Below are 15032 nucleotides of genomic sequence, written 5' to 3' on the forward strand. Positions count from 1 at the left end.
GCGCAACTCTTGAAAAATGAGAATGCATTCTGAAGACTCAATTAAGAAAACTGGAGAATAAAACGTATCTGAAGCGATGTGTAAGCTAATAACACGAGACATCCGAACTAGTGCATGTCATGAATATACTGTGTATAGTGTGGTAGCGAGAAAGTCTGTTTATTCCCATTTGCCAGTTAATAAAAATGCAAAGCGTATTTTGGTGAGATGTTTCTTATTCAAATACTACCTTTTGCCTCTTAAACAAGTAGTAAATGATAGGATCCGTCGGAATTCCTCAAATAAACTTCTTTATATATCACAGGAAATTCTCACACATTTCAATCTCATTGGCATGTATTTTTTTTTTTTTTAATGGTTTTCATTTAAAATGGACTATTTAGTACGCATCGCTTGATCCAATGCTATTTCCTATTCGAAAAAAGGAAGAAAATGAAGAGGAGGGAAAAAAACGACAACTTAGTAGGAAATTAGATTTAGGCAGAACGGAAAACGTTGAAATTTGTGGTTTGTTTGGATTCCGCACGAAAGCTTTTTTTAAGAAAAGCAAAAGCAAAAGTATTTTGAGGGAGTAATGGTATTGAAGTGACTGTAGTGTAACAGGATCAAGAATGGGAAGAACGTGACTTCTTAGGAAACAGACTAGCCGAAATAACATACACCTAGTAAACAAAATATATTATATTAACTCTTGAGAGCGATTATCCGCATAAAAAATAAATCAAGTTATTATTTCACTGACAATCACCTACGCATCAGTTGATTTCAGCTTTCTACCTATTATGGATTTTTCCCATCTTGTATGAAAAAAACAAAATGGTGTATTTAATAATTTGATTAAAATTTAGATTTTCTAATGATATAAAATGTATTTTAAATTTATATATTATTCTATAGTTTATAATAAATTATGTCCATATTTTTTGTTTTAGAATAAAATTAAAAGGAGGAACTAAACACATCTAGGGGATATCTTTTAAAATGCAAAATTGGCAGCACCATTTTATTGTTGTTGTTGTGACTATTATTCTAACAATGTATTGGGACAGCTCAAAATTTCATTAATTTTTGAACACTATTCGATGCTAAACCTAAATAAAAGAATTTAATCGTTATATGACCTTTCATCCGAAGTACACAGTTTATCTCTCTCTCTCTCTCTCTCTCTCTCTCTCTGGCCAAAAAGAATGAGAGATTAACTCCATAGTAACAAATCACCTGGTAATACGAACCGTAGATTTAACTTACCCTTTCACCAAACACACACACGCACACACCGGAAAGAATGTTAGCTGTATCCCAACTCTATATTATCGATTGGAAGCTGTTGTATAAAAATTTCCTTGACACAGTATAAACTTATGTTTATAGTGATTGATTCCGAGATGTTAACATTATTAAAGGGATGCCGGCTCATGAGATTACTTTTCCTTTTTAACATTTACGCTTTGATTATTAACGACTAGATATAAAGGTGATAAACTGTACAGTATAGTAATAGGGAAGTATCAAGAAGTACTCGTATTCAAATTAGATGCTTCATCTTGTTCGAATACATTGCTTGGTATGATCTCTCTCTCTCTCTCTCTCTCTCTCTCTCTCTCTCTCTCTCTCTCTCTCTCTCTGGGACAAGAAAGAAAAAAAATCAACTCTATGAGAACAAACATAAATATAATAGTAAACGAACAACGAAATGTTTATAGGTTTATTTCCGATGTATTTTAGACAAAATGAAAATATGATTTTATAATTTGAATACGGAGTTTTTCGATACGAAACAATCTCATTACGTTCAAATGAAACTCGAAATGGAATTCGAAATAATCTCTAAAGCAATCAGACTGTCAATGTATCAATACTACTATATTAATCCTAATCCTATAGACTTGAATAGTCATACTAAACAAGATGATAATGTAAAGCGTATAAATAGTTAATTAAAGCGATATTTATATGCTCCTCTTTAAAAAAAAACGACAGTGCAAAAGTAAAGATAAAAAATCACACTTCTTTATATTTCATTTTACAAAAAAAAAAGGGTGGGGAGAAAGAAAAGTAAAATAAAGATTTAAATAAAATTATTTTTATGAAAACTTGCACGTATGACACTCTTTTGTGAGTCGAAGTTTTTTTATTGAAATATCACATTTTCCCCTACAAATTCAATGCTTCTGGAAGAATTGCCATCATTGTTTAATGCAGTCTTATAATTAAAATGCAGAAAAACGTGAATAGCGTATTCTAATAGCTAATTTAAGCAACGATTGATAAAAAAAAAAAATCGCATTACATATTTACAACACGACCGCAGTATTTGGTAAAAAATCTCTGGTATTAAATGTACATAAAATTAAAACTGAATGTCAGAAAACACAATGGAGTAACCGCTAATCTTCTGTCATTTAAATATTCATTCCATGTAAATAAGCTCATATGAATGTAAAATAGGCCTCGCATGAACAATCCTGACTTCATGGAGTGCCAAGTAATAATAATAATAAGACCTTTCCAACATAATTGAGTTTATCATCCTACGAGATTCGTCAATAATTCTTACAGCTTTAATTTACAGTTTAACGTACACAAAACTTTTTATATTCACACAAACTTCAGTTCACTATTGGTCGTCTTTAGCCGTAATTATCTGAATATTAAACATTAACAAAAGTGTGTAGAGGGAGAAATGTTTCTTACCCACAGTACATTGCGCCACCAATCACAAAACAGTATCTTGCAATGGTTTAGTATGCGTATATTTGTGAGTGATGTGCTTTTTTTTTCACAACGAAAGAAATTAAACAGATTTCCATCAATTAAAATTTCAAGAAATAAATATAATTTATATACCAAATAAAATAATTAAAATAGATATTTGAAATTTTTATTCATTTTATTTAATTTGAATTTTTTTTTTCGAAATAAAATGGATTTTTATTTATAATGTAATTTTTATCTTACATATATTTATTATATAAAACATATAAAAAAAAATTTGCAATTGAGGGATTCAAATAAACCTCCCTTTCTCAAGCGGTTAGCTGTTCTAGAAAAAAACTAAGTCTGCGTAAAAGAAGATAAGTTGCTCTCTGGTCAAAAAATCTCACATTCGAACCCGCAGATCGTACAAGCTGTCAATTACAACGAAACAGAGTACTACAAATACAAAAGACCGAAGGCTATTCTACTCCCAGCAGATCCATAACTAATACAGTCCCCAGATGGCGAGCTTAAAGCTCACAAAACTCCCTTTCCCAAATAATTTCCTTTACAGACAAAGGGGAATATGAAAAGCATTTTTGCTTCACCCATCCTGACAGTAGTGTTATACGTTATATGCATTTTAAAGTTTAAATTATACTTTATATTTTAAAGTAAAATGTCATAAATGACCATTTCTCTTAGATGTTTGTTATTGTAAGTTAAGAAAATTTGCATTATTTAAAATTAACATATATCACAAAAACCGCATCGATTTAAAATAAAATAAAATAGCTTTGCTTTGTGGTGAGAGTAATGATATTCAACTGCAGAAAATTATAGCAATGGTATTATATTATAATTTCATACTTCTACAGTGAACAGTTTTTTATGCTTTTTTTGTCAACACAGACAAAGCTGTGTTGTCAAAACAAAAAGTTATTTTTTCCATGATGCATGATACAATTTTATCCTTAAGAAATGAAATTTTGCTTCTTAGACATCCTTCAATGGACATCCTAGGACTCTAATAAACCTTAGGATAGCCTGGTTGGCCGAATTGTTAGCTTATCCGTTCTCCAGCCAAACAGCCTATAAATCTTACATATACTATATACTATAGACACATCATAGTGAGCGGGTGCATTGTCGTGATGAAACTTATCTCCACTGAGCCGCTTCTTGTCTTGTATTCACTATTCATCTGTTTAGAGACCACCTCAAAGTTTCCGAATACAAATATTAATAACTACAGTAATATTAATATTATAGTAGTCTGCTGTTCTCCCAGAATATTCTAATTTTATATACTTCTTGAGGAAATTTTTACATTTATTTATTTTTATCATCTCATCCGTAGGAAAAAATTACTATAAAAAATTTATGATGTCACAGCAAGGTGATTCGCATTGCTGATTTCAAATCTTAATCAAACCATGATTGAGTTAGTAGGTAGAGGTAATCAAAAACTTACTGGAATGAATACTAGATGGCGCTATAGTGAATGATAAAAAAATCACGTAAAGTACTTAATAGCGTGTTATGCCTTTCGCTATTTCTTCTTGGTCAAAAATATTTCAGTGTTAAACATGATATCAGGATTGTGGACTATTGATTATGAAGAGAGATTGAGAATTTGTAGGCTGCACACACACACTAGCAAACAGGAGAAAGAGGGGTTGATATGATTGAGACTTACAAACTTCTGAAAGGGTCATACAGGATTTCGGTTGATGGAATTTTTCGATTTATGCAGGATGGGGAAAGTACAAAAGGGCATCCTTGGAAGCTGAGAATGAATACCGCTAAGAAAGGGGGATTAGGGCTAGATTTTTCTGTCATAGGGTGGTGCGTGATTGGAATGGATTGCCATTGGATGTTGTGAGTGTAAGCAGTGTGAATGAATTCAAGAAGTATGATAACTGGTGTGCGTAGTATGTGGCCTCCCTCGATGAGTCTCTCACTCCCTGGAAGTCTGTCTTAATAATAATAATAATAATAGTAATAATAATATTCAATTTAAAAGAACTGTGCGTGTGTGTATGTGTGTGTGTGTGTGTGCGTGCGCATAGAGTTCTTCAAAGGAGAAAGCTCCCATAACTTTCTCCTTTTTTTTGTTCCCAAGGAAACAACAAAATAAACTATAACTGTCCAATTCAAAACATGACATTTCAGAAAATATCGTCAGTAATGTCGCGAAGTGTTAAATACTTGGAGGGGAAATATTAAAAAAATAATAAAAATAATCGATAAAGATAATAAGCCGAAAAATTTAAAAATAATCGATGTCAAGGAGATTTGGGTCTTATATTCGGAAATCAAAATGTCAACAAATCTTATTATTTTTGATGGTATGCATCACTTCATATTATATGGTAAATAAGTCTATTTCGCTTCCGGCAACAGAGATGGAAATGGTTACATTACCTCGAAAATAGCAGGTGGACCAGTGCAGCAGCGGAAGATGTCTTTCTCTCGCTTCCCCTTGTGTTGTGTGCTCGCTGGTTAATGCCGAAAACCATTATTACTTTTAACATCTAGAGGCGATGTGTGCATTTGATGATCTGATAGAATAAATCCATCCTCTAGTTACCCAGAGATTTTCTCAGTACTAACTACTTAAAACTCTCAATGTTATTCAGTAGGTGCACAAGGCAAATAAAGTAGCGTTTTTATGCACAGGAACGAGTGGTTTTATTCTCTGAAAAATCTTGCAGCTTTCGATTAAAAAAGGAAATGGGTATAGGAACTGACGTCACTGTTAGGATGTGGTGGTAACAAGGAGACTTATGGATACGTTGACCATGTACATGTTCGACAGATTGGAATTTCTTTGCTTTTAGTATAAATTAAGTTCTCGTGAGTGGTTTCTCTTCGTGTGTATCCTACGCGTTATTTTAATTTCTCTATTGAGGTCTGAGAAACAGAAGAAATGAATGCGAAAGTGGAAAAACGAACAAAAGAGTCTCTAAAGGCGCGTGGGGGGGGAGTTCGAATTGTCATAATATCTGAATACAAAGATTCTGGCAATTCAAACGTCTCTATAGTTGAAATTGTGTCATGTTATACAACTCCACAGGTGACAAATAATCAGAGACAAGACAATTATTTCATTATGTTTTCAATTGGAATGCACACCTATTCTTCAAATCATCTTTAAGAATGCATAGGCAGCGATAAATCTCTTTCCCTCTTTTATTCCTTTCATTTTTATGGTATCGTTGATTACTTCCTTATCGCCATCGTTACCATGACAACCTTAGTACTGAGTTTCCACTTGCCACTCAATAAAGACAATGGATTAAGTCCCCCCATGGAGCTCCAAGTGTCCTCATCTCATGAATAGGTAATATTTTCAATTTTCACTAGTGCTTTAAACATCATTTCGATTCCAACTCACGTGATATTATATGATTTGTCGCGACACAGACGGCCTTGCCTTCAAAAAGCGTGTTTGCTATTGTGCACCATCTTTTTTTTTTTTCTACTTTTCTGAATGTACGAAATAGTTAAGGTTTACAACAGAGACTTCCATAACATAATTCACTATGAAAACTTTGATTTTCGAAAGTTTTTCCCATTAAAAATGCCACCATGAGTATTAGTTAACACAAAAATAGTCTAGTTATCATTCCTATAATATTCAGCGAAATCTTTTGCCTCTAAATGCATTTTAATATAAATAATAATAAAAGGCATTCGCTATCAAGAACATAAAATACCTCAAATTAGTGAGCGAGTTCTAATTTTTCTCTATTTTAGTAGAGATGAGTTCGCATTTCCTTCCAGTTAATTATATTCATCCCCCCCCCTTCTTCTTGACGTCTTCTCAGCGTCAATTTCGCTTCCATCAAATTTCAATTAAGATCTTTCAGTTTCAGCTGCTACCTAACTCAGGGAAAATCGGATTTTATATGCATGCGTATATTCGAACGAATTTTAATTAATGTCCCATATCAGCTTTATCTGGACATCTTATTGAGGTAAAAAAAAAAAGCGAAAAAAAATTTTAATTAAAGTGAATCTTAAATTAAAAGCTATTTTTAAATCTTTCTAATAGCTACATTAATACGCTAGAAAAAATAATTTCATTTCCCTCGTTAATTTTTTAATAGAGTTGAAGACGTCTACAAGTGAAAAGTAACCAAACTATAATTGAATAGCACATACAAAGGAATGAGTGCAAAATGAAAAATAAAATAAGAATTTATTGGTATTATTCACTGATGTCCAAGGATGAACAGTATTTCTGAAGATTACAACCGATACTTCAGACGAATCAGTTTGCGGCAATTTATATAACTGAAATTCTTCCCTGCGTGAAATCATCTAGATGATTTCACGCTGGGAAGAATTATCGGAAAGTTTGAAGAAGGCCGCAGAATTACTGATATTGCCAGAGAGGTTTGGTATCTCACCTAAAGTTGTATCCAGGCTCTGGTTAGCCTTTCAAACCAATGGAATGTATTACAGACTTTGCTAAGAGGTCACCCTCGTATGAAGACAGCCAAAAACGTCATCGATGTATCATGGCAAGTCGGTTCCATTCAAAGCACAGGTACGTGGATATCCCAGCAAACTGTGCCAAAACATCTGCGACAAGTAGGCCTCCAGAATAACTGCTAGTCTGCGTCCCTTTATCCACAGCTCATTGTAGAGCACGTTTTCAGTGGTGTGTGTGTGTGTGTGTGTGTGTGTGTGTGTGTGTGTGTGTGTGTGTGTGTGTGTGTGTGTGTGTGTGTGTGTGTGTGTGTGTGTGTGTCGATAAAAATTGGACAAGACACCCAATGGGCTAAAGTACTTTGAACAGATGGGAGTCGTTTAAATCTTTCCTCTGATCCTAGATGATACTTGATCTGTGTGAAAGTGGTACCGCTTACCATCGCAAGAATGCTCTTGAAAGGGATAGATATGGCGGTGCTGGGGGTTATCGTGTGGGGAGGCTTTATGCTTGATGGAGTCCAGAGTTACAAGTACTGAAAAAAAGGTACTAAGGTTGGTGAAAGATATTGCAACGAAGTTTTTCAACGTCATGTTCGATTATTCATTGGTGATGTAGGCGAAGAAGAATTGTCGTTTTTATGGATGACAATGCCATAACCAGGGGCGGCTTGTGCATAGGCACCGCAGCACCCCCAGTTTTTCTCGATATATAAATATATTTATTCATTTATTTATATTTGCTTGTAATATTTAATTTTATCATGAACAATCCTATACAATTCTCTTATTTTCTATAAAAAATAATAAAAATCCATCTTGTAGCACTGAGGAGGGCGAAGGACGCTAGCAGCACTGCGTTTACCACAGTGCCATATTGCTACGAGCGCAAGCACATGCACGTCATAGTGAGATGCGAGCTATTAGCGTAATGCGGCACTGTCCATCGCGCAGTTCCACCGTTGTTTATATGAAGTTTACGCCAGAGTAGTGTTCGTAGTGTTTATTGTGTTTACTCCGTTTCTTTAAATATTTGGACATCGCAATTAAATCTTTTAATTGTAATGTCCAAAAATTGTAAATAAATTCCTTTAATTATAATTAAAGGAATTTATTTTTAAGTAATTTTGAATTATATTAAACTGTATAATTTTATCGATAATAAACAACTTTTTTTTTAAATTTTTACTATAAGTTTGATATTTTATCCAAACACGTATACACTGTACTTACAGTGTGTATGCATATTTCGAAAGTTGCAGCACCCCCCCCCCCCGCACAAGGATTCAAGCCACGAGCCGCCACACTGGCCACACCACATCATACACGAGCAGTGAAGATACTTCTGGATACCGAATGCTAATGGAATCGAGTGTCAGCACGCTCTCCTGATCTCAATCCCTTAGAGCATGTTTGGGACGAAATAGGGGGACGCATTGCTGCTCGAAATTCCCCTCCAGAACACAAACAAGGCCTTATCCTTGCTCTGAAGAAGGAGGAGCGGGCCAGTTTGCTTCAAGAACTGCTGAATCAATTTGTGCTAAACGTGGTACGACGTTGTGAGAGCTGCAATGCGTCCCCGATTTAAAAAAAAAAAATGTATAAGCCATACACTGGTTAATATCACTATGCCAACAGCTGAAACAGGTACGTCATCCTCCTAAATTCTCCTTTTCGAATAGATAGCCTGCGCTTCTTCCCATTCATAATATTGTGCTTTCATCCCTCATAATTTTTCTACATATACAACAAAAACCGATATGTTCATAGTGCTAATTATATAATGTTCGAATGTCTCATCAGTTCACGATTTTATTTGAATGTCCATGTGAACTACACGTATCGTAATAATTGTCATTCAAACTTCATCACTAATAATATAAGAAGATAATGATATCCATAAAAGGCCACCCTCCCTACTTGTTACGTTCAAAACATACAGTAAACTAAAGAAATAATAGCAACGATAACACCAGCTGTTCAAGAAGAAAAAATCTATACTAGAATAATCCTGCACACAGTCACACCTTTATTTATTTTACATATTTTTCATATAATTTTAAACTGGAGGAATCCAATACCCTTGGAGAGTGATGGAATGCAATGCTGTAGCCAATGAAGTTCTAACTGAGGCTCGGCTATTGCTGTTACCCTCCTGCCATGATCAGAGCTTTAATAGCTCAATAACACCTTATCCCTACACTGTCCTCTACAGATAACGGGGAAGATGAAAAGCATTCTTGCTTCGCCCCTTTAAGCCAGTCCTTATAAGGATAATTTTAAACTCTCCCCCTTCCATAACATATATTTATTTTATCCTACAACATCTAGGGGAATAGTGTACCAGTTTCTTCTCATCTTTATCATATAAATTCTAAATAAATCGTATTGTAGCCATTGCTGCAATCCATCTAAACCAATCTGTTAAAACGTTAACAGATTTGTCAAGATCGGCCACAAACTCTGTAATCATGCTTAAGCCGCTTAATGAGTGATTCTTAGGATATATTGGATACGGTTCTTGATTATTTTTTCCCCCATTAGTCTGCTAAAAACTTCTATGAGATTAACTGGTCTACAGTTCTTCATTCTTCCGTATCAACACTCGCGAAGCAATTACTTGCACTGAATCTCTGTTACATCAGTAGGATCTTTTCAAAATCTTACCCGTAGCATCGATTATCTTTTCTTTCTATTTGGCTTATTCTTTTTTTTTTTATCTATAAACTCTTACAATTAGTCTAAACATTCTTAGCCAAGTGTAGGTCAAATGTAGCCTTGTAATCATAAATTAATGACGTAGTTATAATAGCTGTTTGTTTTATATTTATCATTAGTCGACAATGTATTTATATTATCGACTAATTTAAACCAGGAGCTTTTAAACAATAACAACAAAAAAAATAAATAAATAATGAAACTATCAACACTCAGTTGCATGATCTGTACGAAACTACCCCTATTTGTGATAAATTCCCTACATTTGAGGAATCCCCATTGTACCTAGTTGACAATTCCTTAATAGCGATTTACTGCCATTGTTCTAACCATGTTCTTCCCTATCGAAACCGGTAATGATGAACATAACGCCGATTACAAATTCACTCTCATTAGTTTCAACTAATATGATTACATTCAAAATTCTAGTCATTTTCCTTATAAATAGTAAGTTTAACATCACCATTAGAATTTTTTATTTTTTAAAAAATGTGTAAAATAAAATAAAAACAAATTATCAAAAGAAGTGACTGGTAGTGGAAAACAAATGACTGATATAAGTGCTCGATCGATCTTAAAAGCAACCAGGCATGAACTTTTCCAAGGAAGAAAAAAAAAAAAAAGATAGCAAATGTGATACATCATCACCCGCTTATCCCATACCTCAACATTGATCGTTTAGTAATTATTCACTCGGCCTTTTCTTTAAATCCTTTCTGTTAAAGCCCAAAATTCCTCTTTCGTTTTCTTACTATTTTCATTTTAACTTGTTGAAACTATGCGTAATATACCTTATAGTCCTTATAAGAACTGGCTTAAAGGGACGAAGCAAGAATGCTTTTCATCTTCCCCGTTATCTGTAGAGGACAGTGTAGGGATAAGGAGTTATTGAGCTATTAAAGCTCTGATCATGGCAAGAGGGTAACAGCAATAGCCAAGCCTCGGTTAGAACTTCATTGGCTACAGCATTGCATCCATTACCCTCCAAGGGAATAAATCACATCATCTCCCCTGAACCACCAAGCAATATACTTAAAGGTCTTAAAAGAACTGGGCGATGGACTGAGAGTCCTTGACTCTTTATCCCGTTATCTGAATGAAGAAAATCTGTATGGATGGGGTATTATTGAGCTAAAAGCTCTAGTCATGGCTGGGTAACGGCAATAGCCGAGCCTCAGTTAAAAACTTTATTGGCTACAGCATTGCCATTTGTTACCCTGAAAGTCCTAAAAAGGACTTTAGGTTGTGAATGGAACCAATTATTTTCCAAGCAATATTGTCCTTATAAGGACTAGCTTAAAGGGGTGAAGCAAGAATGCTTTTCAACTTCCCAGTTATCTGTAGAGGACGGTGTAGGAATAAGGTGTTATTGAGCTATTAAAGCTCTGATCATGGCAGGAGGGCAACAGCAATAGCCGAGCCTCAGTTGGAACTTCATTGGCTACAGCATTGCCATCCGTTATCCTCCAGGGTATTGGATTGAATGAATCAATCCATTATATGATTCAAATCTATTATTTATATATCTAAACTAAACAAATTTAAAAGGTGTCTTATTTTATGAAAAATATTTTCAGAGAATTAAAATTTTTTAATAAAAAAAGATTAAAATAATCATATATTTATATAATTTGTCAACGAATTATTAATCGTAAAAATTGTAATCTCATGTTAGATGTTAATTAGAATGGACTTATTACAACAGTGTGCCGCTTGCATATTTTTCATTATTTTAATGAAAATTGTTAGGGTAGGAGAGGAAGAACGGTTATCTTTCTTCCTAGATACTAAAAAAAGGAAAGTTTCTAATTATTAGAATAATTAGGAAAAATCTCTAATTATAACTCTAGTCGAATTATTTTTCATCCACGTACAATTATTTTATACGAGGAATATTCAGAACAACTGATTATGTGTGAACACTTGACTGCTACGAACTTTAGAAATAAAAATAAAAATAAATAAATACATGGACCTTTCCTTAGTTTAGGGCAACGTGCTCAGAATTCTCAGGGGAGCAACCAATGTTGAAAGACATTTTCACACTGATGTTGCTATGCAAGCTCACGACAGACACTGAGATAAGAGAAGTTATTAAGATAACAGAGTCTAGGTGTGTGTGACGTGTTCTATCCGCGCCATGATTTATTATAAGTGAAGTATTTAATCAGTCCTCCAAAGACAGCTTCAAATAGAATCCACCCAACTAGCTTCTACAGTAGTAGTTTCGATCTCTCTCTCTCTCTCTCTCTTATTTATTGATTGATTATATATTCTCTATTCTTACGCACTGGCAAAATGCATATTTTTAAAACTTAGTTGTTTCTCTTACTGGGATTAAAAAAAAAAAAAAAAAAAAAAAAAACGAACTAACGAAAGCCACATACAAAAATTGCTATCTCATCTACTTTTACAAAAATGTGGAGTCAAACTCATGCTATCAAAAATAATACACTTTTTTACAATTATGTTGATAATAATTCTTACAACAAAGTGGAAGATTAAAACAAAATATAATTTCTTGTTAAGTATAACATACTCTTGAATTTTAAAACAAAATTTGAGAATATTCTTAAATTATAAAGTATTTAAAAAATTTGATGATACACCATTTTATTATTTAAATATAAAATATATGAATGTTGCATTGAATTTACACAGATGCAGATAAGGCAGAAGCCATACTTAAAAATCTTGAGGGTCAGTGTAAACCTTCTTATAACAACATTGATTTCAATTATCTGTACAAAATCCACAGACAGGTTAGGCATGCACTAAACCTCCCGGACACCAGTGCCGATCATATTGCACCCTCATCACCTGTTGAATTATATGATATTATTAAAAAACTTAAGAACAATAAAGCTCCTGGACCAGACAGCATCTCAAACAGGGTGATCAAGCTGCTGCCTCGAAAAGCTATAGTGCATCTGACCAGTATAATAAATGCAATCTTAAGACTTCACTATTTTCCTTCCACCTGGAAAATGGCTGATGTGATTCCTATACATAAGCCAGGCAAAGACCCACACTTACCCCAGAATTATCGTCCAATCAGTCTCATCTCCAATCTGGATAAGGTTGCAGAGAAGGTCATCCTCTCACGACTCCAAACCTCAGTAAATGACCTAAACATCCTCCCTAAAGAACAGTTTGGATTTCGACAACACCATAGTACTACCCAGCAAATCCACAGAATTGTGGAATATATCACCACCAGCTACAACTGGCGCCAGTGCACAGGAGCGGTATTCCTAGACCTATCTAAAGCATTTGACAAAATCTGGCATTTTGGACTCCTGCACAAACTTATCTCAGCCGGTATCTCACTAAAAATTGTTCATCTAATCCGTTCATATCTTCAGAATAGATCAATGCAAGTTAAAATTAACGGTTCTACATCGTCCCAGCGCCATATCTTTGCTGGAGTGCCGCAGGGATCTCTACTGGCTCCATTGCTGTTTTCTGTATACATGTCAGACATCCCACACAATCCGATGACTTCCATTTTAGCACTGTATGCGGACGATACGGCAATACTAACCAGATCTCTCAGACCCCACTTCGTTACCAGAAAGCTTCTAGAAAATCTTCTAAAGCTGGAGGGTTGGTTCTCCAAGTGGAGATTGGAAGTCAACCCCCTGAAAAGCTCAGCGGTTCTCTTCTCAAAAAAGCCAATGTCTCCTGCAGGAGATGTATTACTATTCAATACTAAAATTCCCTGGCAGAAAGAAACAAATTACCTGGGTGTGATTCTCGACAAAAAGCTATCTTTCAACCAACATATCAAGTCTGCATGTGTAAAAGCATCTAAAGCCATAGCTCAGATCTACCCGCTAATTAATAGAAATAGCAAACTCAGCAACAGAATCAAATTGCAGCTATACCAGATGACGATTCGTCCTATAATCACCTATGCCTCTCCAGCCTGGAGCCACACCTCTAATACTAACATTATTAAGACACAGCGAGTGCAGAACAAGTGCTTGAGAATGATTTTGAACGCCCCGTGGTATGTTAGAAACAGCCAACTCCACAGAGACACAAATATTCCCTATATTCTCTCTTATCTACAATCCTTAGCTTCCAAATTTTTTCTAAAGACGTCCACACATCCCAACGATTTGGTTCAACAAGCTGCAGCATACGAGCCAACGGACATATTTAAATATAGAAGACCAAAAACTATATTAGCCTCCTATAGCGATACATAATCTCCATGCCCATTCAGGGCGAGCAAACTGCTCGTAAATTTTACCCTCACTGTAACCACGACAGATAGCGGGGAATATGAAAAGCATTTTGCTTCACCCTTAAAGAATAAATGTCAATTGTCAATTGTCAATTATTGAATTTATTGAATTTATATATATATATATATATATATATATATATATATATATATATATATATATATATATATATATATGTATATATATATATATGTATATATATATATATGTATATATATATATATGTATATATATATATATGTATATATATATATATGTATATATATATATATATATATATATATGTATATATATATATATATAAATAAATATATAAATATATATTTATATATACTAGAAATGATAGCGCATGTAATGTAATGCAAGATATAAACCATAAGTTTTCAAAGCATTCAGGTTTCATTAGTTTTGTCATTTTAGTCTACCTTCATTTCATTTTAATGTAGAGGGGGTTAGCCTTGGCAAAGGAGGCCAACATCGAGGTTGTCCTGAGCCTTTTTATGGCGGGATCTCCGGGGCCAGTTTCTCCTCAATTTATTCACTTATTTTTATCCGTTTATTAGGTTTTTCGACAAGCTTTTATACTTCGTATACTGATTTTTATACTATTTTAATATTATTTTTACGTGTTTACTCTAGATAGGTTTTTTAGTATATTTTTTTCTTTTTGTGACTTTTCGTTCAATGAGTCAATGAGTAGAAGTACTCGGTGGGTCAACAGCTAAAACTGGTCAACTGAGGCTCCTTTTCTCTCTCTCTCTCTCTCTGCTGAACCTCAGCGCTACTTTTATTCTCACAATGCCAATGAAGAAAGACTTGAACTCACACAATATGCATAGATTGTTCTTGATAAAGCATCCGTCAAATTTATATTAATCATTCAATACCTGTCTTTTTAAGGGAAATTTCGCAAAGCAATTCAAA

The 15032-nt window shown here is 34.1% G+C and overlaps 1 protein-coding gene across 4 annotated transcripts in view; it reads right to left on the minus strand.

The window, feature by feature from the left end:
- The window catches only part of LOC150105840 (tumor protein p53-inducible protein 11-like), a 223458-nt gene that overhangs the window by 93171 nt on the left and 115255 nt on the right, over positions 1-15032 (minus strand). The window contains exon 1 of one of the 4 annotated variants that reach the window (XM_090393616.1): positions 5125-5319. The exons of the other annotated variants lie outside the window; for them this stretch is intronic. Within the exon in view, the coding sequence (XP_090249742.1) occupies positions 5125-5234 (110 nt within the window). The 5' untranslated portion in view covers positions 5235-5319. Of the gene's footprint in view, positions 1-5124; positions 5320-15032 lie in introns of those variants that run through there. 4 annotated transcript variants of the gene reach the window in all.

The sequence above is a fragment of the Typopeltis vanoorti genome, chromosome 6, assembly GCF_054136105.1.
Source record: "Typopeltis vanoorti isolate ZY-2024b chromosome 6, IOZ_Tvanoo_1.0, whole genome shotgun sequence".
In the NCBI taxonomy this organism is placed as follows: Eukaryota; Metazoa; Arthropoda; class Arachnida; order Uropygi; family Thelyphonidae; genus Typopeltis; species Typopeltis vanoorti.